General features: G+C 39.1%; 2 protein-coding genes across 3 annotated transcripts in view; one reads left to right on the forward strand and one right to left on the reverse strand.

Annotated features, from left to right (window-relative positions):
* The window catches only part of LOC128021303 (serine/threonine-protein phosphatase 2B catalytic subunit gamma isoform), a 29,728-nt gene extending 14,301 nt beyond the window's left edge, over positions 1 to 15,427 (reverse strand). Inside the window, exons 1-5 of one of the 2 annotated variants that reach the window (XM_052608418.1) lie at positions 15,036 to 15,427; positions 9,420 to 9,617; positions 7,317 to 7,441; positions 2,539 to 2,650; positions 452 to 597 (exon numbers count right to left, since the gene is read on the reverse strand). In XM_052608418.1, the coding sequence (XP_052464378.1) occupies positions 452 to 597; positions 2,539 to 2,650; positions 7,317 to 7,441; positions 9,420 to 9,617; positions 15,036 to 15,087 (633 nt within the window). In that variant the 5' untranslated portion in view covers positions 15,088 to 15,427. The remainder of the gene's footprint in view (positions 1 to 451; positions 598 to 2,538; positions 2,651 to 7,316; positions 7,442 to 9,419; positions 9,618 to 15,035) is intronic. The other variant, XM_052608417.1, reaches the window with a different exon arrangement.
* Positions 15,428 to 19,230: 3,803 nt separating this feature from the next.
* Positions 19,231 to 27,162, forward strand: LOC128021673 (5-hydroxytryptamine receptor 7-like). Its single transcript, XM_052608987.1, has 2 exons — positions 19,231 to 19,912; positions 25,090 to 27,162. The coding sequence occupies exons 1-2, from the start codon at positions 19,452 to 19,454 to the stop codon at positions 25,838 to 25,840; spliced, it is 1,212 nt and encodes a 403-aa protein (XP_052464947.1). The 5' UTR covers positions 19,231 to 19,451; the 3' UTR covers positions 25,841 to 27,162.
* The last annotated feature ends 687 nt before the right edge of the window (positions 27,163 to 27,849 follow it).

The raw sequence follows: 27,849 nt of genomic DNA on the forward strand, positions 1-27,849 counted from the left end.
TTATTATATATATTATAATAACAATAAGTAAACAAATATAATTATAATAAAATGGTTGACTCAAAAGGCAACAATGTGGAATTATATAATAAACTGTTTTAAATATAACAACTAAAAAGTGTCTTTTTTTATTGCCATTAATATAAATCATATTTATTAACTATATAATTTATTACACTTAAAATAGCTCTTTTATTATAATAGTTATTAATAATAATAATAACACCAGAGATTTAAAAGGAGATCAGTTTAAAGATGTAAATTCTCAGAGGTTTTCAGCATGTTGACATCTTGTTGTGATTTAGTGGTACAACTCCCTCTGAGCAGTTGCAGGTCTAAATTTATCCCTTTTAAAAAAGTCATTACAATAGCGAAACAAATTCAACACCTTCCAATATTGTCCTGCCATGAATGTCGCACACACTATGCAACAGCACAGGACTTTACTTACTTTCCGGATGTCATCGAGGCAGGTGATCTCGGGGGACAGGCCTCCGTGAACGCACAGGAACTGCTGGTTGAGCAGAGCGGCCAGGGGAAGGCAGTCAAAGGCATCCATGCAGGCATCATACACGCGTTCTGAGTACTTAATCTTGCCTGTGATGAGAGAACCACAATAAAAACACCATTGTCTTTGCAAACAGGCACAAGCAGAGTGAATAAGCTTTTCAAGCCAAGGCTGTCACAATGTCCATATGACATATACTGTTGCAGTAATGCTGGGTGGGTGAGGGCAGACCGAGGCTTGCCAACTTTCCAAGGCTGGAGGAATAGATGGAAGAGGAAGAGGATGTTTGCATGCCTTGTTCGGTGATGTTGCAGCAGACCCGCGTGCTAATTGGGATGAACTAAGGAAACCAGCATGGCGGGAGGCTGATTAAAGCAGGCTGAGGCCAGAGACAGGTTACATGTGAAACAATACTTCCATTAAATCCTGACATTTTAGAACAGGCCAGCCGTCTAGCGTATTGTAAACAGCAGCACTGACAGATAAGAAACAGGCTGCCTCGTGATGAGCAAAGAACTACACTGCAATAAGCTAGCAAGCGGAGAAGTAGCACATCATTATCAAAGCATCTTTGATTATAGCTGGACAGAGAAGCAGCCAGCCTCCATCTAGGCTGAATGAACGCATTAACAGCCAAGATTCTGCTGATCCAAACTGAAATGCCATTGGGTGGTTCCTGATTGGCTAAATTAGGGAGTTTGACTGGAGAGTTTTTGGAGCAGAACCTCAGATCCATTTGTTCATTGTTGAACTAAGTTACTTGGACTGCAAGTAACTTAGTTTGATAATTTATCAAACGGTAGAGATTAAAAAATAAATATATATAAATATTTATTTTAAATCAGACACGTGCAAGTAACATTAGGCTACATTAAAAACAATCTAAATTGGAGTTAACAAGGTTTTTGGCCGGCAAATTAGTATATTTGTGTGTTTTGTCTGTCAACAGAACGGCCGCATCTGAGGCAAGTGCTGTGCATTATATGCTATCATTCCCTTTTACAGGTAATATAACATTTATTGTTGGTATATGGGTGCTTAGTTTTTCTTGCCGTTTAACACACTTGGCCAAAATCTCATGATATAAAGGATTAAGCACTTATGCACAGGATATTTAAAATGTAAAAAAGTATATTGGCTAGATGGCAAAAAACCTACTTCTCCAGTCTCCATACACATAAAAGCATTAGCCTTTACATACATAGTGTTTGAGTATAGAAAATGCTGTACTATTCAAACAGTTATTTGTCTGCCCTTGAAGCGGAGATCTGTCTCCTTCAGGCTGTACGCGGCGCGTCAATCTGAGTGGAGGCGGGGGAAGTGATGAAGTTTCGCGAGAGCTTGAGGATCCAACGGTGTTACGAAGTTTACTGACCAGCTCTTATTAATACTTATCATTCGTTAAATATTTGCAAAAACCTCTGATTTAAAATAATGATAAAGAATTATAATAGAGATATGATTTTTGGATAATATATATAGCCAATAATAACCCACACACTTTAATCATAGTAAAATGTAACACTGCAACCATGAGGGCTGAGAAAACTAAACTACATAGTGACAGCTGGAAGCACAGTTATATTAGCCAAAATATTTCATAAACACATAAGTCGACGAGGGATTTATATAACTGCATGAATGATGGGTGTCACAATTTTGTACAGATTCTGTGTGGGTCTGCTGATGATCAGCAGCTGGTGGAAAGCATGCAGCCGTTCGATGTGAGGGTTTCAGTTAGCTGTCAGAATTTGTCATGACTGGGCTGATGTAAATCTGGGGAGTGAAGAGCCCTGACGAGTGCTGAGGGACGTGATTGAGCTCTGTGCCTGCGGCCCATCATCCAATACTCCCGTGACATGATCTCTCTCTCTCTCTCTCTCTCTCTCTCTCTCTCGGGATGCCACGATGGTAATAGGGAAAAAAAAATTGGCATGACAGACTTGAATGATAGAATGTGGCTAAATCTAATTTTATTCACTTGATAACGTTTATACACACATTGCGAGTTTCTAAAGAGCGGAGCTTACATTCTTGTTTAAAGGTGAAGTACTCCGTGAGATGCCGACACTCGTGGTTGCCTCTGAGGAGGAAGAGGGTGCTCGGATGGTTTATCTTCAAGGCCCACAGGTAGAGCACACACTGGAGATGTAAACAGAAAGAGCATGTTACAAAAACAAGAAAACAAATAGCACTTTGGTCTTTGTGTATGTGTGTATTCATATTGTACATTTAGTGCCTTGATTCAAATATGCATCACAATGCATTTCACATTATAAAAGATAGCTGCAGTTACCCAGCCTTAAACATCAGTATAGACCATGTGTTAAAGAGTCTATTTTGATATGTGGATATGAAAAGAATCTGTTCAGTCAAACCTAAACAAACACAATATTGCTGAACAATCATTAGTGCTCTGATTCAGCTCAAACTAATATGCTGGAAGGCCACGACACAGCAGGTTCAGTGTTTAAGAGGATTATGCCTCCATTACTCTGATATTTTATTAAAGGAATAGATCGCTGAAAAATGAAAAGCATTGTATCATAACAGCACACTAGAATATACAATATGCAGTTTTTCTTTATGCATGGAAGATTTAAAGACGGATTTCATTTGCCACTGAGGCGGGTATAAAAAAAAAAAAAAAAAGCACCCTGTGAGCAATGGGGTTGACTCGTCTTTCCATTTCAAACATAGATCACATTTTTATTTTTATATTTCTGAACTCATTTTATAGGACTAAGAGTTTTGAAATTTTTATACACAAAACTGGACTGGATGCAATTGTTTTTGTATAACATTTTAAATTATTATTATTTTGTATTTAGTTCAAGAAAACAACTGGACCAATACACATTGTTTTCGGTTATGATCTGTTAATTTACACTTATGTATACATGTATGTAATGTGCTAATATATTATATATATTAGGGGTGTGACGGTTAGTATATAACCGTGAGACCGGCGGTTATAGTTGAACACCGTCATTAGAACTCTATAACCGCCAAAACAGTGTTATTAAAATATTTTTTACAAACATTTTTTATCAAAAATTATTTTCATTTTTTAGATAGGATCATAAGATGCGCAATATATCGGGAGACATGGTTTTTACCACTTAATGAAGTTTTGTAAATCGTCAGACATGATATTTACCACTTCATAAAATTTTGCTTTGTAGAAAACCTTTCTTAAAAACGTGAATGTGAATTAATGAATGGCAGAGACGTGCAGGTTTGTTTACTACATAGACTGAAGCGCATGACGCTTGCATTAATTTCAGCATCTGAGCTTCAGAGTTCTCTCTCCATCAAGCGATCTGAACTTTTCAGCTCATCTCAATGGACACACAGCGCACCTGTATTTGACACTCTGTAAACTCTTTGTGAATGCGCACGACTCACCGTCACTTTACTGATAGCGCTGTTTCTCACACATGCAAAGAGAGAGAGAGCGAGAGTCTTACCACGCTTAAACAACACTCTATATGTAAACTATTCTTTGTTGTCTTCTCCTGTCAAAATAATGGATTAAATTTAGAATTATTCATATTCATTTTCGAACAAGCAGAAGACATACCAGTTTCTCCGGTAGTGGGCGGAGCTAATGGGCAAATGGCAATGGCTTTTTTTTGTAGCTCGCATCAGCAAAGCATTGCATCGCCATAGACCCCAAAACAATCAGCGGATGGCGGGCGGGTGCGGCTTTGAAATTTGCTCAAAAAACGTTGGCGCGGATGATGAGTTTAGTGACAGATCTCCTTAATAAACGGAGGTCTGAAATCTCTGCCCCTTTACCGATCAGTTAACCCAACTTGGACCCCCCCTGACGGTTATGTTATGAACCGTCACATTTGACTCACGTCATAACCGTCATCACCAATTCTCACACCCCTAATATATATACACACACACACACACACACACACACATACAGTACATATAGCACATTACATACACACATACATGCATAATAAAGTACTATAATATAGTAAAGTATATAGATTTGTTATTATTATTAAAGTGCCTGCCAAAAGTTTGGAAACATTACAATGATTTTTAAATAACTAATCTTCTGCTCGTCAAGACTGAATTTATTTGATGAAAAAAAAAAAAATGTATGAAATATTACGAACACAAAAAATTAAATTTTAATACATCACAAAATGTAATCTTCCTCTGATGTAAAGCAGATTTTTCTTCATCACTACTGCAGTTTTCAGTGTAACATGATCTTTTAGAAATCATTACAATTTATTTGACCTAACATTTTTGATTATTATCAATGTTGAAAACAATGTGGAAATGGTGATAATTTATTTTCCAGGATTTTTTTTTTTTTTTAAATATAAAGTTTAATGAACAGCATTTATTTGTATTTTTTAAATAAATTGATTAAATGTTAATGCATTTATAAAATATAAATCATTTTAAATGTCTCACTGCCATTGTTTCCACACAAATATGAATATGCTCGTGTTTGACGCTTCGAATCATTGAGCGATTTGTACTGTCCTGCAGATGGCGCTGCGAGCTCGTACAGCGTTCTCAGGATCATTTGGTCCACGATTAATTTCGCAGTTTATTCAGGAAAAGCTTAAGGCCATTTTCCCGATTTCAATCATCATCCAGTAACCAACCTGACCCCTCCCCCCTCTTCAAAGAAACTCGGATCTATGCCAATCACATGGGTCATCCCTCAGAGGTCAGAAAATATGGAAATCCGTATTTAGAAGGAAAAATCTCATCCCTGTATATATATTAAAACAAAAGTTATTTTAAATTGTTGTAACATTTCAAAACATTACTGTTTTTACTGTATTTTTTATCAAATAAATGCTGTCTGAGCATAAGAGACTCCTCTTAAAAACATTTCAAATCTTACTGACCCCAAACCTTTAGACAGTAGTGTACCTTTTTTAGTAAAGCTAGCATCCCACTGCGAACAGAACCTTAGCCTACCAGAGGCAGATAAGAACTTCAGAAACTGAAGCTGATGTACCATCCAAAACATGCTGAACCACAAACACATCTGAGCAGACAGAAAACACTTTGCTGTGCTAAGCAAGACTATGATTTCAATCTTTTCACATCCACTTCTGATATCATCTCTCAACCCCTAGCTCTGAAACTGGAACTAAAGTGCCTAAAGTTAAAGTTGCTTTAATTAACGTTCGCTTCAAATCTTAACCCGTCAGTCACTCTGCGTGCTCCATTAGCTCATCTCCACGCGAGGCTTTACAGGTCGCACATGGTTAAGATTATCCACAGTGCACCACTGCGTAACAGTGGACAGGATTTCAATGTTAATCTGCAGAATACACAATTCATTTTCCATCCTCTCAGGAAGGATAGTCTGCGTTTAGGTTACAGCTATCAAGCCCTGCACTGAGAGAAACACTGAAAACGAAGCATTCTCCACACAGCTCTGGGTGTCAGGGTGGGACAAAGTCTGGTGCCGTAACCTATGTAAGTGTTTGATGACTGCAGCGTCCCAGTCAGAGGGCATTAGCAGGTGGTGCGGCGGATGACTGAAGTTCAGTCCTTTGTGGTCTGTGATGTCCAGGGAGGGAGTAGAAACTAAGCATGGACTTTGTTGTGAAACACACATGCTTTCTTTCTATGCATCTTAGGTGGCCAGTGGCCCCGGACCCTCAGCTGTGTTTGATGCCATCGAGCAGCGGTGTGTCCGCTCTCTTACGCCGCTCCTTTTAACCATGACATTTCTCCCGTCCCTGAACTTTGCAACCAAAGCGCGGCGCAGGGGTGGAAGCTTTTTGAGGACTTGCGATTGCTGGCCCATTCAGAGTGACAACAGACATCAAGGCCAACGCTATAAAAGACGCCAGCTGATAAACCGGACTAGAAGTTTTCTTTAGCAATTTACACAGAAGTTGGATGTTGAGAAGCGCATTCTCTTGCCTGCAGGATGCCGGGATCAATAATCCTTTAATGCCATCTGCTTCATCATTGTGGCTGCTTCACAATGACGACACAGTGTTACAGACAAAGGTGACATGCTGATTGCATCATCACAATGCATGCTGTTTGAATGGCACAGCCACATGGCATCCTCTGAGGGCCAAGCTGTATTGAATGTGAACATCTCAAGTGGCAAAATTTCAGTGCATCACTATGGCATGCTGTCGATTATAACAGAAAATACGTTTTTCCCCACTAGTTAATAAAAATCAAATACAATTCTATACACTAGGTCTGCAAGGCAAGACATGCTGGACAGTTTAAAAACAGAGATGGGAAGCTTTCTGTTTGTTAATGTGGTTACGTTGATTTTTATTTTTTTTATCACAAAAGGGAAAGCTGAAAAGTCTGTACTTCGTTAATACTATTCTTTACTGTTAGCAGGAGGAGAACTTCAAGGATGTAACTTCTGTATGTTGAGTTTTCTCCAAATAACCCTTCACAATTGCAAAAATGACCACATATCCCGAGAACATGGTTTGAAAGCGGTTGAAATATCACCCTATTCAATTAAATGTGCGCATGTTGACGTTTTATCCCATGTACAATGTTTTGCTCCATAGACTTCTATTGTAAGTGCATTACTGTACACACAGTTTTTGTGAACTGAGGAGAAAGCTGAAATTATTTTCTATGTTAATCAACAGCAAGCTACTGATACTGCTGATCTTATTATGTAATGAAGTACCGAGAGCTTAATATGAATTGAATCTATAGTATTCCTTTATTTATATTTGTTTAGGCATTAAAGAAAGAAACAGTTGTTTACCACTTAACCCCATTTTACATAACTTGTAAATGTGAACATTACAATTACACTCACCTCAATACTGAAATAGCCTCGGTCCACATAGTCTCCCAAAAATAGATAGCGTGTATTGTGCGGGGAACCCCCCACCTCGAAGAGCTTCATCAGGTCAAAAAACTGCCCATGGACATCTCCGCACACTGTAGGTGGAGACAAACACATTAAGAAAACCACTTGAAGATGAAGCGACAAAAACAATGTGACATCATTGCGGCCAAAAAAAAAAAAAAAAAAACATTAGAGAATGCTGTGAAATGTGCACACACAAGAAGGTCAAGGATATATTTTCATGAGCTCAGGATGGAGGAAAAAAATGGGTGGAGAAATCTTAGGATTTGAGCAACTGGGGGCGCACAAATATTAAAACCACCAAAACGGAAGTGCACAAATACTAGGCCCAGTCAAATCGGCTGAGTGAACAGATCAATAGTGGTTGCCACAAACAGGATGTGGCCAAACCAACCCCACTTCCGCTTAAACCTCCACAAGGTAAAAGGTTGTAGGCAGAAACACCGTCTCAATTATTCATGCCACAGTTTCTTCACTTTTCTCTTGCAAGCCAATTATCATGCACATAGTGTGTGTTATTAAAAACACGAGAGAGCGCAAAGGGGGGTTGTGGGGGGGGGGGGGGGGAGATGTAGATAGACATGCCCATTTATATCCACACACCTGTTTGTGTGTATGGGGAGTGCTGGGGGTTTCCTGTGGCCTCCACTGGGGAATTAAAGTGTGGGGGCGTGTGAGAGAGAGGGAGTCTAGGATACAACAGTTTCTCTGACCTTTAGGGAGCTACCACATGGAAGACTAGCTCCAGTGCTTCCCACACATAGACTTTACTTGGGTGGGCTGCCTAGGTATATTAACTGCCGCCCAAATTTAATTGCTTTTATTATTTTTATCCGGCCAAAATAATGAAACCATCTGCGACCGATCGACAAGAGGAACATTTCCCCTCTCCCTCGTTTTGTTTCATGACTGCTCGTACTATGTGCACGAGAGCTTTTATTCCCGCTGACGTCCCCACGTGCCCTGCACTGCAGAGACATGGCGGATATTTCACAGACAGACAAGGCTCGACAGTGTGTGCGCATCAGTCGCTAATAAAAATAGATGTGCACGAACTGTAAAATGTAAGGCGGAGCTGTTGTGCTTTCAACAGTCTCGTGCAACAACCCATCAGACTGCTTCAAAGTGATTTTCAAACAATGAATAGCACACATTTATGCCAAGCGACTGCTTATGAACTTGAGTTGATGAACTATGACAATGTCTACTTCATGACCTTTATATAACATGTTTTAGACGGTTGTAAGAATGCATAAACATTTCAATATAAAAGTCCCGGTGTTTTTATATATATATAAATATTTATTATTTTTTTTCTGGGCATTATTGATATTTTGGTTACACAATTAATTGTATTAAATTTAATTTCCATTTCATTGGCTGGAATGCTTCCCCACAGAAAGAAAAGACTAAAAACATTATTTGACATATTCTTCAATATAGAGATTGTACTAGTAAAATCTGTGTCCCATTCAACGAGAGAGACTCCATTTAAATGCATAATAAAGCATAATATTATATTGTAATTAATTGTAACAGTAGCCTATGTAATTAAAATTGCAGTAAATTAAAATATTTTAATAAATGACACATTATTTGTTATTTGTCACCTGTAGTAGACCATTTGTTTGCCGCAGGTAATCCACTGCAGGTAGATTTCATTCCTGTGGGAAGCACTGAGCTTCATAAGAAAAGAACCACACACTTCTCGCTGACTTAAGGACTGTGTCAAGGTCAGTACTAAAACCAAAGATTAAGTATGATATCAGAGATGCCCGATCAAATAACCGCAAAACCTAGAGGGTACTTTTATTGGTCTTAGATAACGTTCTCCATAAGAGGAACTAAATCGCTGTAACACACTCTTGTTTATGAGAAATTATGTGGGCGAGTACCATGGCCAGTGGGCATCGTGTTTTTCTGTCATCCTTCGGCATTAGGTGTAGCACAGATCCTTGTGAGAACCACATGCTGGATGCAGAAGCTGGTTGTGAATCACGGCAGGTTTATAGTGTCGCACAGCGAGTCATCAAGTGTGCAAAAGCCTACCTGTGATGGGGGCCTCAACTTCCAGCATGCATTTCTCATTGCGAAGGATGTTGGCACCGTCGTTGATGATGCATAGCGCTGCGTCTTCCTCCAGGCGGCCCTCTTTCACCAGGTGGCTCTTCAAAAGCTCCAGCTTGGGCTTGCCATCCTCGTACAGCTCTTTCAAGGTGAGCCGCGTCGTGGGAGGGTATGGCACTGCTGTGAAAAAGAGGAGAAAGGAGGCCTAAAGTTTTAGTCTTGTTAGTCACAGGGAATCCTGCTGGCAGACGTTTAATTATATTAGAGAAATAATACGTACATCCAAGACGATATTATACAGGCTTGTAAGCCATTTTGACAGTACAAATGGATTAAAGCTTTGTGCCAGAGCAATTCAGACCACATATTGATTAGGAACTACCCGATAGAGCATCGCAACGAATGTCTAAATTTAAAGCAGCATGTTTTCAGCGAGGACTGTGCAATCGATAACAGTGTGGTGAGGTCTCAGAGTCTATCACAGTATCTGTTGACCGAGGTGTCCCCAAGTTAAGGAAGCGCAGCTCCTCCACGATTTCAAAGACAGATGGTGTGTGATAAAAGTGCAGAGCCAAAGGCAGAAAAATGTGTTACGGTGTTACTCAAAATAAAAATATCTCAGCCCAAGAGGTTCTTAACATGCCACTCTCAGGCTTCCATCAAAAGTAACTCAAAGCTTGTTTGTGAAACTAGATAACATTTTCAGAACCTGAAACCGGCCTACTTATTAATTTATCTGTTAGAAAAATATGCAGTTCTGAACATTCTCCGTGTTCTTGCCAGTAGCAAAAATCCCTGAAATGATACCAGAGTGTTTTAGATGGTTGCCATGGCATGATACAGTTGCTAAGGTGTTCTGAACAGTTGCTAAATGCTTGCTTAAAAGAACTCGCTCCCATTTTTTTTTTGTAGGTCAACATGACCATTTTCATCTGTTCTATTGTCCAACAGCCATAAATCATACGAAAAGCCACACAATTTGAAGTCATATCATGTCCCTCTTGTCCATAGCGCAAACAGTGAGGGGTGACTGTGCTAATCTTTAATACTTAGCACTGCAAAGCTTAAATTAAATCAAATAAATTCTTAAAATGTTTTCCCCTAAACAATGTCGGTGCAAACCCTAACCTTAACCTCAGTGTACCTTGAGTTCATGACTTTCTGAACTATTCTTGGCAGGTGTGAATGAGTTGACGAATGAAGTCGGCCGGTTTACTTTAACGTCTTTGCCTGAATACAGGCAAATTAAATTGTGAGACTTGATGGTTGCAAGATGACAAGTTATTACACAATTCATGACGACAACTGAAAACATACAGTTCTCCAGTTACGAGGTTGCCTGAAAAATGCAATGCCAAGCTTATTGCCAGAAACTAAAAGCGAAACATATGCATGGTAATAACAGTTGCCGTTATTGGTCAGGAATTGGGACTCTCCCACAAAGCTATGTGGGTTATCAGAACACACATGGCCACAGCTGGTCCCGTCCCTTCCCCCAACCAACACGCACAGACCTTGTTAAGAATACACGAAGCCCTGGCCGTCATGGAGAAGACAGCTTAAATAAACCCTCAACAACCTGGGGGCTGGGTTTTAACGTTCAGACACTGTGTGTAGGGGTGAGGTGAACACCATGCAACCAAATGCCTGCTAGAATCGCTCTGCAACCCCCTGAGCCTCGAGCTATTTTCAGTTGCAGGAATTCCACTACATTTAAACCAGTTTAAGAGGGGTTAGGAAGTTACGTCCTGAAGTCGGGGTGGGGTAGAAGGCCAGCTGCTGGCATCGATATGAAATCCTCTCCGCCAGGGTCACAGGCCAGGTTGGCACGGCTCGCTCTCCAGAAGAATTTGGGTCTGGACAACGGCCATGGCTTTCAGAGCTGGGGCCACAGGCATGAGAGAACACAATGCTTTAAGCTTGAATGACTAGGAACCTTCCAGGGACTCTAATGGGGGAATTAGGAGCAAAGAATCAGTTTGGGTTTACAAAATCAACAGTTTTTTGATGATTTTGGGGTCTGTTCAGACAGAAACCTTCAGAGGGTGTTGCTCTTGTTGTATGCCAGTATGAGGAAGAGAAAGACGACGGATCTTTCATGCCTGACAGAATAAAGGAAGGACACCTGCTCATTTGCCTATTTTAACTAAAGCTGTAACAGGGCTATTATCTGGCTGGAGGGTTGAGTTCACCCTTCTGCGGCGATGGTAGAGAAAATGTGTAACCTCTCAGTGTGGCACATTTGCATGTGAAAATGAGGCCCCTCAGGACAGGAGTGGGATTTTACTATCAAAGTGCCAAAAAAATACGTATTTACCCAGCAGTGAGGCGACTGTACTACACTCGTGGTGTACACAACCCTCGATGATGTCATAACCCAACCCAATGAAGGCCCTGTTAAAAGGAGATCGGTTTACGAGAATAAAAATACACCCACTTGCTCACTGCATAGCTGTCCAGCCATTAAAAGTTTAAATGCCCTCAAAAATACATCTAAAACAAAACCAAGTTGATTTTTGTATTCTTACAAGGATAGTTTATTCAAAAATTTTAATCATTATTTACTAGCCCACAAGTCATTTCAAAATCCGTATGACTTACTGTGAAATGCAGGAGTCAATGGGGTTCGATTTGGTGGTTCTGGACCCCACTGACATTTATTGTATGGACAAAACCGCTGAAATATTTTTTTAAATATCTAGAAGTTGTCGAGTAACATTTTGGGTGAACTATCCCTTTAAGAGACTTCTGGACCAGACCGCATGTATATTAATAAGGAAGCTAGAAAAGGCGTAACTTCCTGTGTTTGGCCTGATCTGTGGTTTTATCGCATTAACTGTTTTCCTTTTTTCTTCTTTATGGGGGGGTGGGGGGGTATTAAGAGAACATTTTATTTGTCACATGGACTTTGAGGTTCTCAGCAAGGATGATGTTGGCTGGTAAGAGCGATCCTAGAATGGAAAGCCATGGTGAAAGGGTGAGAGATGGGGCCCAAGGTCTGTTAATCATGCATGAGGACAGAATAATTACACAAGCAGGGTGACGCTGACCCTGACAGCTCTAGTTTCTTATCTGTAAATAAGCCAAAAAGTCAAAACCTCAAATTCAGATGCAGCCTGACAGGGGTACAAAACTTTATAGCATCGTCTGCATAACTCACTTATTTCCAGACGATGTGCATTTGACTGTGATATGATTTCAGGGCGGGCATTCAGGGTGATGTTGATGTTACCCCTTCCAAAAAAAAAAAAAAGAAATGCCACTGATAGCAACCCAGCTTGAATTGCTCTTTCATGCTAACCTTTCAAGCTTTCAACTGACTGTTGACCCACCTTTAAAATGCACAACACAAACCGCCAGACTGTCTGCCATTATCAGCAGGGGAAAGTGAGAAAAGAGTTGCGTGGCAATGTCTAACAACTAATCAAAGCTTTTAAAGGCCCTTAACCTCATCTTTCCTCCGCCTACGACGCATTGTTCCAAGCTTGGTTCGGCTGATGAGCGAGTGCATAGTAGAAAAGTGCCGCTGCAATCCTTGATTCCCCACGCTCCGTGCTTTAACTGTGGGAGGACTCATCAAGAAGCGGCCTTGGTGAGAACCTCAACTCCCACTCAGCACTTCAATCACACTGGAGTTCATTCTCACAGAGCTTATAGTCCTTTTAAACACAAGCTATACTCAGTTTATCTTCAAACACAATGTTTTCTGGACAAAACAAGAGGCTGGCATGCTCTAAACAAGCATATATATATATAAACACTTAAGTCTTTCATCAGCCAGGAAATATGCGGAGACAGAATTATCACAGGGGTGGAAGAAGAATACTGGCGCACGACTCTGATTGGTCACTGGGTAGTAGCGCTTTCAAGGTGCTAACAATCTACAATTAACACTTGCATCAGACAATATTCCCTCTCCACTGTCCTGATTCTCTGTATAATTGCCTCTTATGTGGTGAAGTTGGCATCACTGATTCTGATACTTCCCTGTTTAATACTGCGAAGCTGCTTTTAACAATCTCTTTTGTATAAAGCGCTATATAAATAAAGGTGATTTGACGGACTATAGTTCTCCAGTTCAAACCTCGCTCAATGGGGATGACTGTCCATTGTGGCTAACAAAACAAATCCCACAAAAAAAATAAAAAAATAAAAAAATTTCAGACAGCCTGCGATTGCACATACGTGTGGCATAAAATCCAGGTGTTGGAGCGCTTAAACTGAAAAGAGGCATTCAGTGAAACCTGGAACCAATTTGGAGCTGAAATGCTCCTGTTCCTGCAGAAAAAAAAAAAAAAAGAAGAACCGGGATTCTAGACAGAAAGAGAGTTCGGCTCGTTTTAATGAGGAGGTTTTTTTTTTTTTCTGTAGCGATTTAGGATCGCTGAATGGTCTGACTTGAAAATGGAGACGCAAGTCATTATGGATCCAGAACTAGACAACTACTAAAGAGCCCAGCGCTTTCAGCTCATTACAGAGACTGTCTAATTAAGCCTGATCAGCCAAAACACAGCGAGCTGACAGCAGCACATAAGGGACTGAGAGGAAAGAACACTATATATGTCAGCGGACACACTAATTTTAATCCAAAACAAGTCAAAGTTCCCCAGGTAACTCTATACTCATGAAGCCACAGACCTAAACATCCAATTAGTTGTAGTACTGCATCTCACCTCTTTGACATAAGAAACTCCCACGAGCCCTTGATAAGTTGATGCTTAAATGCATCACCTAACCAGGGGTCAATCCTATTTTTGTGTCTAAAGTAGGATTAAAAGTATGAGGTTGATTGGGATCACACAGATAACTTCAGTTAGTTTAGTTCTACCTCAGACAAAAGAGCAAAGCTGAAGTGGCAGTTCTCAATTGATTGTTCCCTAAACCATAAAGAAGGATGGAAGCAAAAGGGTGAAAAAAAAAACCCCAGATGTACTACAGTTGATGTGAATGATGTTATTAGAGTCACTGTTGTGCAATGATGATAAATGTAAACCTATGGACTTAATCTTCTAAAGTTAATCAACTAAATTAACACACACAGAAAAATGCATACATTTTCTATTATAAAATATTAATGCAAAATTTTAAATAACTATGAAATTCACCATATATATATATATATATATATATATATATATATATACACACACACACACACACACACACACACACACACCTGTAATGCAAAATCAAATACCTGACCGTTTTAACAGTTTCAGATTCATGAATCCCCAGGGCTTTTCATATTCAGACCACTTTGAGGATCATGCAGCCCCACTAATATCCCTATAATGATCTAATTAACTAATGAGAGCTTTGCTTCTACGTAATGTTTGCACACTAGAGCTTAAAACTTCATTGATCTCATTTAATACATGCCAATTCATCCACATGCAGCCTGAGCCAACCTGTCAAATAAGCCACCAACATGAGTGTCATTATACTTTTTAAGTTATCTTAAAGTCAGTCAACACTACTTATATTTATATTCACACATAAACTGAATGTCACTCGTCAGCTTCCAGCGCGGGTTAGCTAACGTTAACACACAACCAGGCGAACTGGATAAAATCGTACGGTTTCACAAAGAAAACGTACCTTTTACAAGCCGTTCGGTGGTGGATTGTTTATTCTGCTCCTTCCCCGACATTCTTCAGTGTCTCTCGGTGGAATAATTGTAATTCCTCCTTGTAGCTGAACCCAGCTAGTCGCGTTAGCCCGCTAGCTCGGCTAAGCTACTGACGTTTCAGTTCGCGAGGAAGAAAAGTCCTGACCGCTCCGCTGTAAGAGCGGGGAAACGGAGTCAGAGCGCTCGTCCGGGTCGGTTCGTTGATATGTACGCTCAAACGGTGGGGGAAAGGGGAAGGGGGAGCCCACTGTAACGGCAGAGTTTTATTTTCTGCCGTGTCTGTCCTTCGGGTTTGCTCACACAGGCGACCCAGCTGCTGTCAATTTCTCTGAGGGAGTAGCGATGTCCGACTCGTGAACGAATCGTTCACTTGAGTCGAAACTTTTCAGGGAATCGTTTGAACCAGTTCATAAATCCTGTCGTTGACGAAAAAGACCGAATCGGTTCTCGAGTCAACAATTCACGAACCTCTTTCGGATGTGTCCTATTCATAATAAGCCAAGACCTGATATGTGAGTTGATCTAAATAATGTAAGGTAATAATTATGGCTAATTAAATTAACTGGAAATGTGTTAATTAATGTTAAACACATTGACAACTTTTGTTAAGACTAGCAGTAATATAAAAAACGTAGTAGTCTGCGATATGTGCCAACAAATGCAGCAATTTTAGAGCATGCTATATACCACGCAGTTGACGCAATTCCGTGAAAAATTAAAATAATCACTAATTTGGTTTTATTAACTGGCTCTTCAAAACGAACTGTTCAAAAGAACCGAGTCCAAAAATCACTCAGACTTCTTCTCTGTGACGGAGGGAAGGCGGGGGGAGAGCGAGCAGAGCGACAATAAAAGGCTTTGTACGAGATGTTGCCTGTTTTTGTCAAGCGGCCACAGTGGCTTGTATATAATTAATATGTATTCTGGTTCGATTTTATTGTAACGATCAATTTTCGTGTCTCCATGCTTAGTCTTTCTTTTTTCTTATTTGATCCAATGACTCGCCCAGACTCCCTTCTTGCGGATTAAACTCTAATCCACAGTGCAAACGGATTTCCTACAACATGGCGGCTTCTTTTTAGCACATATGTTTCTGGGTAGTGTAGTTTTTGACGATCTGACGTCAGTGATATGCATCGCTATGCAATTGATGACGTAAATATTTTTATATATCAAGACAGAAGCCTACATTAATAGAAACACACAAAAAGGAGGATGTTAAAATTATGAAAAGGATAGATTTAATAAACAGTAATCCAGCATTGCCACCCAGTGGTCAACTAGAGAAATGTCTGATTGTTTCATTGTTGACTTGAAAGATGTATGGTAAAGCTGATTAGAAATAAAAAGTGTTTTTATTTCATTGTATTTATTTTTTTTACACCATGACATATAAGTGGATCCAGACATATATTCAATCACCCCATAGGCTAATTTCCTGAATATGGAATATATTCTCATTTAGGCTTTAGGTCAGACCTATTGTTTTCTTTTCAATACAAAACTAAATCAGAGACACTGTAAAAAAAAAAAAAAAAAATTTTTTTTTGATATCTAAATAATGTTCTGCAAAAAGCTAGGAGGTGTTGAATAACAAATTCAATTTGCCTGGGTTTTTTTTTTATATGCACAGTGGCTCCTGCCATTTCAGGGTAAACAATGCTATTCTAATGCATTTGATTGGTTCCTTTGTTTGAATTTGCAGCACACGTCTGCCAAATTACATCAATCCACATTGCTGCTGAAAGCTTTAGGCTAAGTACAACCCGTCTGTGAGCTGCCACCATGGCGAGTGATAAAAAGTGCTTTCCAGTGCTGGAAATTTAAAAATCAAAAATCGGAACCATGTCAAAGTAAAAAAGAGGTGCTAAAGTCTGATTTTGTGGTGGCTTTGCTTTAAAACTTAATTATTAAAATCTTAATTCAAATGAAGAAAAAATTGGAAAGTCTGACAGCTAGAAAATGATTAATAGTTGAAAACATTAGTTACATTACGTTTAATTAAGTAACTGAAATAGTTACGATACATATTAAATTTTGAATGGGTACCTTGTAATCTGTAACCTATAATGAGGGCCGTCCTTAGGGTGGTGCAGCTGGTACGGTCGCATCAGGCCTCTCGGTGAACGGACCGAGGGGGACCACCTGAAATGCGATCGGAGCTGTGCAAAGGCTCTTCCTGCTTCAAATGCTCCACCGTCATCCCCATCCCAAAGAAACCCAAAATCACAGGACTGAAGGACTACAGACCTTTTGCTTTAACGTCTGTGATCATGAAGTCATTTGAAAGACTGGAGCTGGTCCACCTGAAGGTCATCACTGGACCCTTGCTGGACCCCCTGCAGTTTGCCTACAGAGCAAACAGGTCTGTTGATGATACGTCAACATGGAACTGCACTATATCCTACAAAATCTGGACAAACCATGGACTTATATGAGGATCCTGTTTGTGGACTTAAGCTTGGCCTTCAACACTATCATCCCAAACCTCCTGTCCATATTATCTCAGCTCTCTGTGCCCACCTCCATCTGTCAGTGGATCACTAGCTTCCTGACAGACAGGCAACAGCTAGTGAGGCTGGGAAAATTCTCATCCAGCTCCCGTACAATCTGCACTGGTGACCCCCAGGGATGTGTTCCCTCCCCACTGCTCTTCTCCACTGAACCAACGACTGTACCTCTAAAGACCCCTCTGTCAAGCTCCTGAAGTTTGACACCACACTTATCGGCCTCATCCAGGATGGACATGACTGGAGGTTAGAAAGCTTGTTGTCTGGTGCAGTTGTAGCAACCTGGAGCTGAACACAGTCAAAACAGTGGATATGATAGTGGACTTCAGGAGGAAACCCCTGCACAACAGTGGAGTCATTCAAGTTCCTGGGCATCACCATCTCTCGAGACCTGACGTGGGAGTTCCACATTTACTCCATTGTCATAAAGGCCCAGAGGCTGTATACTTCATTCCTCTGCACTTCAACAACTGTCTGGTTCAGCTAAGTTACCAAATCAGACCTTAGAAGATTTCTGTGGATAGTCCAGACTGCTAGGCAAATCACTGGCACAACACTCCCCACTCTCCAAGAACTGCACTCATCCAGAGTGAGGAAAAGAGCTGCCCCTCACACCCGGCCCACTTCCTCTATGAACTGTTGCCGTCTGGTCAGTGCTACATAGAGCACCAGATCAGCCAGGTGTAAGAACAGTTTCTTCCCTCAGACAGTTCACCTCACGAACAGTTAACTTAGCAAAAACAAAAAACAAAATTCCTTGCATTTGTGCATATATATATATATATATATTTATATTTGTTGTATTATTATTTCCTGTTTACTTATTCTGTTTTTACTGTCGGTGTCTTGACACTAATCTGCTTGTGCTGTGAGAGCTTCTGTCACCAGAGCAAAATCCTCGTATGTTTAAGGACAATAAAGCTCTGGAATGAAAAGTTTTTGAAGCCAAGATTCACCACCAGAGGGCAGCATTCTACGGCACAGAGAGGGAGCTATGTTTTTATTTTATTTTTTAAATAATTTTTATGCATGAACAATAAAATATGAGCAAAATGACGTTTTCTTACAAAACATATCTGAATATCCCCTCTTAACTCCCCCTTTACAACTCACTGCAGACCCTATGATAATCTGTATGGGAAAGGTGTGAGAGTGTTTCATAAGGCTACCTTGAGTATTTTTTAGAATTGGATTGGTCATTACTGAATACATCATAATTCTGCTGAATTATCATTATTATTATTTTGATGCCATTTAAAATAATAGATTTAATAATAACTAAATATACAAAAACAAAAAAATAATAAAATAAAAAAATAATAACTAAAAAAATAATAACTAAATATAATATAGAATATTAATAGCTAAAGTGGAATCATTCCGCTCGAAAAAGGTAGCTTTGCAACAACAATAACAAAATCCTGATTGTACAGCGATATCAATGCTGTTAAGAGGATTCGAACACTTTATTGACCAATCAGGAACCAGAACCGGAATATTCGTTTATAATGTTGTTTAATGACTCAGTCTACATTATTAAAGTTATCCTTAAGTAACTCAATATCCATATACTTAAAAAAATAAATTCTGTTTAAGTGTCGTGGGCTGAAAACATTAAAATCTCAAAACAACCTATTCTTAGCGTCTATCAGGGTTCACTCACAGTGCGGCTCTCCAAACCTACTTATAGCTCGGCTTTTCTTCTTTTCTTCTATTCCTCAGCGAGACTAAGAGAGAGTTCTGTGTGTGTTTCTCGCCTCTCCGTTGACTTCGTGAGCGGGTGCCGTGTGTTTAGTTGATCTTAGACACCATGACGTTGACTGTCCACTTCAGGCGCTCGGATGGTTTATTGACGCTCAGAAGATCGATACAGTGATGTTCACGACACATGGCGTTGAACTGGTTTGGGGTTCCAGCGAGACCGAAATCGCCTTTTTCAATAGGACGACCGAGTTTCCCCCCACCGTGAAAACCACCGCGGAGCTCAAAAGTAATGAGTCGTGTGGAGAGCAGCAGACCCTGGACTTGGACTTGACTAAGACGGTGATCATCGGGATGATGCTCAGCACCATCACCGCGGTCACTGTGATGGGCAACACGCTGGTTGTGATCGCGGTGTGTGTCGTGAAGAAACTCAGACAGCCGTCAAACTATCTTCTAGTGTCTCTGGCCATAGCTGATCTGTCTGTGGCAGTGGCCGTGATGCCCTTCGTCATAGTGACTGACCTGACGGGCGTCTGGCTGTTTGGGGAGGTTTTCTGCAACATCTTTATTGGGATGGATGTCATGTGCTGTACAGCATCAATAATGACACTGTGTGTGATCAGTGTGGATAGGTAAGTTCATATTAACCGGGTTTGATTATTTTAAGAGAAAGTGGATTTCACATAGGCTGGTGATATTTTTTTTCTGTTTTATGACACTTTTTATTAATGTTATTAGCCAGTTTTATATCACACACACATATGTTTATATATACCAGCATTTATGGTTTGAAAATAATATTTACAGTTTTGAATATAATAAATAATATGTATTATAAAAATGTAGAAAACCTGCCCCAACCTGATATTCATTAAAAAAATCATTAAAATTCTAAATAATAATAATAATAATAAAATAACTGAAAATAAAATCTATATCTACTTGAAACTGGCCTTTATCCAAAAGCTACTGCAAAATAATATTTATGGATTTTTTAACATACAAATCTAGAGAAAAGAAGCATTTGATTATATTTTTGACTCCAAACCCTGTAAAATATCAACAAAAACTAAAATATCAAAATGTCTCCTTTTAACTGAAATTACATTACATGAGCTTGTAATCTGTTAAGCATTGCATTATCTATTCATATTTTTTTTAATTAAAAAACAAACAAATAAATAAATAAATAAAAATCACTAGAGAAATGAGCATAACAATTGCTTCCATGTCATTGGAGGCTGGATGAACTGGACTTTGAAGCTGCGTCCTGGTGTGTATGCAGTTTTGATGGTGCTCTTTGATAAAGTTCTGAGCTGAAATCCCAGGAGGAGAGTACTGATGCTGAAACACCCTGCTTGGCCGTGGTAATTCGATTAAATACTTAGGTGCTTGAGCAAATCTCAGTGATGAGCACTTGCCCGACAACAACATGTATCCTCTGCCTTAAACCTATGTTTCTGGCATTCGGTGCAACTTAGATGCCTGTATGTAGAATAACCTCGGCTAATGGTGTTTCTTTTATATTTGCCTATATCTTTTTTTTTTTGTATTAGCATAATTTATGCTAAAAGAACATTTCAAAGCGGTCATATCAAATGGTATTGGATATTACCTTAATTTTTTACACATTTATAATCTATTATTTAACACTCTGCTGAGCAACTAATGGTTCATTTTTTATTTATTTATTTATTTTTGGTAGCTGTTTTTTTCTTCTCCTTCTCATGATTTAAACAGAATTATCCAATGACCTTTGAACATATTTCCTTGCCTAGTAGTGAGCTGAGAATTATGCAAATATTTGAAAACAATCCTTTCACTTTGTTTTATGGGTGACTAAGATTGGCAAGAAACAGCATTGAAGACCAAGAGTATTTCACTGACCTTATACCACGAATAGTACATTTTGCTAGTGCTGAACATAATTCACAGATTAAAGCTGGCTGTAGAAATTTTATTTTTTAAATATTTGCAGCTATGTAAAAAGTTTCCTCTGCAGCTTTGAAGTCATAATTTAAGGCAACTTTAGGACTTCATTTAGAAGACAATGACAAAATACCAACCAACAGGTTTAGGTGTAGTACTTGATGGAGATTTTCTTTATTTTTCACTAAGGCTTTTCTTTTCAATAAAACAGACAGTTTTATTTTTCTCTAACAACCTTCAATATGTCAATATGAACTGAAAAAATAGGTACGGGGGTATGCAGCATATGTGATTACATGTTCTTCAGAGGGTCTGAATGCAATGGAGAAAAAAACTAGTGTTGGATTTGAAAGAATTTTCCCTCAGAAATTGCAAGTGGATTTTTCAAGTAATTATAAAAATATAAAAGTTTTTTATTTACCACTATACCCCCTTTTGTAAATGTGAAAGGAAAAATAGAACACATTTATGTAATTTATCATTATGAAAAGATCTCTTAATAAAACACTCCAAAAGGGTTTGAAATTCAGTAGATGATACTGAAAGTACAGTTCTCTAATGATGTTCCCACAAAACTTTTGTTTCTACCTTTGCTTTCGACTACTGCAAGTCTCTTAAATTAATTAAAGCTGCGGTAGGTAACTTTTGACGCTCTAGCGGTTAATAAACAGAACTGCTTGCCTCTTGTGGAAGAACATTGTAGCCGGAACTACTTCTCTCTGTTTATGTCTATGAAGAATCACAAAGGTACTGGGTTACTCCGCCGCGGTACCCCCGAAGCAATCTAAAATAGTCAGAATATAAACACTTATTATAGGTGCACCCTAGTGATTCAGGACAAGCTAAAAACACGGTTTGGAAAATGGATTCATGGTGTACTCACTTATTATATACATTTTTCTACATTTTGAACACAAACAAAGTTACGGACCGCAGCTCTGATTGGTTATTTTTTACCGGGAGCGGATGACTTTCTGCAAATGGCAATAGGACCACTGGGAGGAGCCAAAGGAGTTTGATTTTTTTCACAGATTATCTGTCTCATATTCTACTGTCAGGACATAATGACAGGTTTAACAAATATGTAAAAAATATTTTTTTTTACAAAAGTTACCTACTGCAGCTTTAACTGGTATATTTGCAGCCTGCATCTACTGCTGTATTTCAATATTTATTTGGCAATAACTGCATTCTAAAACCTTGGAGTTACCAACATGGGAGCTGCTTTTTAAGGAAGCATTATAATTGTCATGCAATCTCATTTGGAATGCTACAAATGGGATACAATACTCAGAAGCCTTATCTTGCAGTTAACTTCAATAGAGTTGGATGTCAGCATGTTGCTAAGCTAAAAGCACTAAAAAGTATTGCTCTTGCATGGCCTTCCTTAGAGGGGTGCAACTGGTGTGGTCGCACAGGGCCCCGTGCTTGAAGGCTGCATTTGATTTATGAATTGGATTTTGTATTGTACGTATTTTATTCAAGTATTTTATAACTGCCTTGCGGTCCTTTACAATCCTTTTGCTTTCCATTGCTTATGGTTCTTGAATTATTTCTGACTCATTAAGAGTCTCCGTTAACTTTCACTGATTGATCTTCAACCAGCAGCTGTCCCAGACTGCATTCTCCAATACCACTTATGAACTGAGTACTGTTTTAATCCAGTTATTATTTCCTATTTTCTGAGAGGCTTGTGCAAGTGTTCTGTATTTTATCCAGCATGACGGGGGACACACAGCAAACAGAAGTGTAGACAGTACTCAACATCAAAAGATGTCAGCTGATATCACAATGTATTATGCTAAGAAGAGGCTTTCAGAGATCAGCAAATCATGAGTGTGCCTTGCTATCATCACTAATCCTACTGGTAGGTTTTTTTTGAACAAACTTCTTTAAAAAAGTAAATAATAATAAAAATAAGATTTTTTTCCTAATATGTAATTCAGTTGGAGAAATAGTCAATATCAAAAACATATTATATTTTAATTGTCAGAAAATAAATAAATAAGGTAAATAGAGCATTTAATAAACTCTATTATGAAATATTAAATGGTTTTATGGTCCAATGATTTATTTGGTGGTTCTATGTAGCTGTATGAAGGGTTTTAACTACCTTAAGTGTCCGATCCAATAAGTGTCTCTAAGCCTTTCCTTGATCAGAGGGATTCTCATGCGTGAAATGAAAGCTTTTATTTTTAGAGGAGGTCAGGGGAATAGAGACTTTCTGCTTTAGTTGGTAAAGAGAAGCCAATGTACCATATGTTACATTCAGAATTTTGATCCATAGACCCTTTGTGATGAAACCAGATGTTAAAGAAAGGAGTGTTTTGTGGGAAAGCTGTGGAGAGTGTGATTGTTCACAGATATAAACTCATGTCAGCCACAAGAGCACCAAGGCTCAACATGTTGGATTGCAATAACCAGCGAGCCACAACTCCAATTACAGAATGTACCCTTTAGAAGTGCATTTCACTCTTGTTGTCTTGTTTCGGTATCTAATGATGTGGACAATGGAATTAGATCATTCGTAACAGAGGCTGTGGTCCTTCTTTCGTGCCCAAGGTTTCCTATAAAAACTATTACTACGTCATAAGACAGAGAAGAGAGAGATGCAGCAAGAAAGACTGCTAATACAAACATTACGGGGACATTATGAGAGTTTTTTTTAAAGCTTATGAAGCCATGCAGAGTGAATGCTCTAATGCTGTCTGAAACTTTTTGACAAAGCCATCACGTTGAACATCTCAATCCAAGTTTAATTTGCACGAAGAAAGTTAGTTTTTTGTTTTGTTTTGTTTTGCTGCTACTGAGATTTAGCACATTAATAAGAAATTAACAACTGACTGTGTGTGAATTAAATCAAAATATGGTTCTAATATATAAAGGATCCACTGGAGCTTCCAAAATGGCATACTATTTGAGTAAGTAACACAAGTAGCATAGATCACTGAATCTGATAAGAACGTTAGCATCTCTCACAAAAATGACCAAAGAGTTTTGAAATTTTGTAGTTACATCATCATCATGTACCAGGAGCGACGGAAAACGAAAAGCTGGGATGCACCCATGGTACAGTAGCAAAGTTCCTTGATTATTACGCCGGATTGAGAGTATAGTTCCTAGACATATCGGCCTAGAAATGCGCAACTTTTCATTTTCTGTCGATCTTAGCACACAATGTAACTACAGAAGAGTCAAGTTTTAAATAGGAAAAATATCGAAACCTTTTGGTCATTTTTGGGCGAGATGCTAATGGTCTAATCAAATTGAATGATCTGTGCTAAGCTACAGCTAAAGTGCTACCGCCAGACCCGGAGATTGGCTGAATGGATTCAAAAACTGGAAAACTCTACTGTTTAACTCTAGGGGAGTTAATTTAACTCTATTTTCAAAAATAGTGGAGTGTTCCTTTAAGAGCCTTCAGAATCCATGGAAACTTTGCATTCCACAAAAGGTTATTTATAATGGAAAAAGTGTTTTTAGATTGTTGCTAGCACCTTCATGTAAAGTAAAGTTGTTTGTTTTAGGAACTGTTCACCCAACGTTTCTTTGGGTAACCAAAAATGGCTCTTCTGTGGCGTCACTGCAAAAACGTCCTTTTGGTTCCTTTTTAAGAGTGTTGTTCAAAAATCATCACTTCACTTAATAAAATGGATAATCTGACAGGCTGTGAACGCAGCGTCTTTTCCGCTCAGGTTGTTGGTGAAATTCAGGTCAGAAGGGATTTCTCGGGTCTGGTGCTTTTGTGGTATTTTGAGCCATATCTGGCATATTATGGAGTTCTGTAGATGCGAGATCTTTGGGTTCAGTCGTTTTGAGGAATGCAGTAACACGTAATTTGAAGATACCTCATTAACCACATTATCCCCTGTTTCCGCAGATACCTTGGAATAACTCGGCCTTTGACCTATCCAGCGAGACAGAATGGACAGCTGATGGCCAAGATGATAGTCAGCGTCTGGTTGGTATCGGCATCCATCACTCTCCCGCCGTTCTGCGGCTGGGCTCAGAACATCAATACTGTGGGAGTGTGTCTGATCAGCCAGGATGTGGGCTACACCCTCTACTCCACAGCTGTGGCCTTCTACATCCCAATGGTGGTCATGCTTTTCATGTATTACAAGATATTCAATGCTGCCCGCAAAAGTGGGGCCAAACACCACTTCACTACACTTCCCCCAATTCAGAAGGGCTGTCCTGATCCAGCGTTGGCCACTGTAGAAGGGCTCTGCATGCACGGGATGAAGAACGGTGCAGCTACTGAAGAGTTGTCTACCCTCTCCTCCCTGTTGAACCGCGACCGGCGGAGCGCCTCGATTTTCAGGCGCGAGCAGAAAGCAGCCACCACCCTCGGGGTGATCATGGGAGTTTTTTCGTTCTGTTGGTTGCCGTTTTTTCTTTTCACCACAGCACGGCCGTTCATTGGCGGTCTGCTTTGCAATTGTGCCCCCGTCTGGCTGGAGCGAGTACTGCTGTGGTTGGGCTACACCAACTCGCTCATGAACCCTTTCATCTATGCCTTCTTCAACCGAGACCTACGTTCGACTTATAAAGACCTGCTATGCTGCAGATATCGAAACATTAATCGGCGTCTCTCGGCTATGGGAGTACATGAGGCTCTAAAACTCTGACTGCTCACAATCTGTTTATATGGTGGGATGGTGCATAATATATCTTGTTGACTCCTCTACAAGTTAAATAGATACTTCATCCCAAAATGAACATTTTGTCATTAATCATTTACCCCCATGTCGTTCCAAACCCGTAAAAGCTTTGCTCGTCTTCAAAACAACAATTTATGATATTTTGGATGAAAACTGGGAGGATTATGACTGTCCCAATGACTGCCAAGTAAAATACACAGTCAAAGTCCAGAAAAGTATAAAAGACTTTGTCAAAATATTCCTTCTGCCATCAGTATTTCAACATTAACGTTATGAAGCGACTAGAATACTGTTTGTAAGCGAAGAAAAGAAAAATAATGACTTTATTCAACAATAAAGTATCTCTCCACATCACTCAAACTGCCTACGCTCTTCTGTGTCAAAGATGCGCTATTTCTACATGTATTTTGCTTTGATTTGAAAGAAAACAGCGCATCCTTGTGGCGCGGCTGACATCTAAACATTCCAAACATTTGAATCTAAATATTCTAAATATTTCACTTCAATTTTCACCTGAAATTCAAAGATAATAATATATCAATAACATTTATTGCTTTTCACACAAATTGTGATTAAAGGGCAGACTAATACAGACTTATTTTCATACGGTTCCATGCACAATGCTATATTAAGACCTTATAACAATTACATACTGTACATACTTTTTGAAGCAGAAGCAGCTCTACTGTATGTGCATGGCTGTTCTAGCATAGTAAACCTGCTTGGTAGCTCACCTACAGTATACTGAGGTGTACTACAGTGCACTTGGGTGTGCATCCAGTGAAACACAAATCATGATGAAATAAATGCGCTAAACTGGCATGGTTGCTTCAGCATTGCATTTTTATCTCACATTTGGATTTGTCAATACGTCAGAAATTTGATTCCTTGCTTCAGGTTCTATGTAAATCTGCATGAAAGTGTATTGCTTTATCAACACTTTAAAAGCGTCATGGCATTTTTCATTTGGAAATGAAATTAGTACTAGGCCTGTTTCACTACTTCATTGCCCTTCAATGTACAAATATGTTGTTGTCTGTGTTTTAGTGTGTTTGCTATAATGTAATCTGAACTGTGAAATATACCTATTCACAAAGGGTTTCAAGCCCTTTGAAAAAAAGAATATACATATATTGTGACAAAGATGTACTGAATATTCAATTTATATTTTGAACCTCATATTGTCAGTGAGCTTGTGTCAGTATTCTGATTGTTTGTTTTGGAAGATGATGTACAAACCCAGCCGTCTTAATACTCATTTTTCTTAATAAACATTACCCTAATAAATATTCGATTGCACATGTATTTCATTAGCATACTATTAGAAGCCCAAATGTCTTGTTTACCACATAGGTCATGAATATGATTAGAACTAATGTGTTTACTTCACCTCTCAAGTCAAAGCATTTTAAATTTGACTAAAGCTGAAAAATCCTGAAATGCAAAATAAATACTGATTTTATATAAGGTAATTACAAATAATTTAAAATGCATTCAAGTGAATGACTGTTTTTCCAGTGGTGCAGAGCATGCAGATGTCAAGAAGCTCTGATGAAGCACAGCACACAAACATCTAGTGGAGGTGTGATGAAGCTGCAAGATGCATCAATTAGCACTAAGGAAATAGTGCAAGTCTGCTGCTCAGAATCATCACATAACTTTTTTTGAGTGCTACTCAAGGCCTTCTGCACACTTCCATTTGTATACTGAAATATAAGTTCTGAATTAATGCTTCTCACTTGAGGGTTTGCCATCTGCCCTGGTTTCTCCTTCCCACAGCATTGGTCCATTAAAGTGACAGCTTCTACAATCTGCTTTCCCCCCTAGTCCCCTTCTGGGGGATAAAGACACCTTGAACTTAACTTAATCTTAAACAAGATTCATGGGGTTTTCCGTGCATTAAAGCTTTGCGACATTCAAAAGCTAGCTAGCAAGCCGACCAGCTGATGTTATCAGATAAGATATAAATTTTTTTT

This window comes from Carassius gibelio, chromosome A10 (genome assembly GCF_023724105.1).
Source record: "Carassius gibelio isolate Cgi1373 ecotype wild population from Czech Republic chromosome A10, carGib1.2-hapl.c, whole genome shotgun sequence".
Classification (NCBI taxonomy): Eukaryota; Metazoa; Chordata; class Actinopteri; order Cypriniformes; family Cyprinidae; genus Carassius; species Carassius gibelio.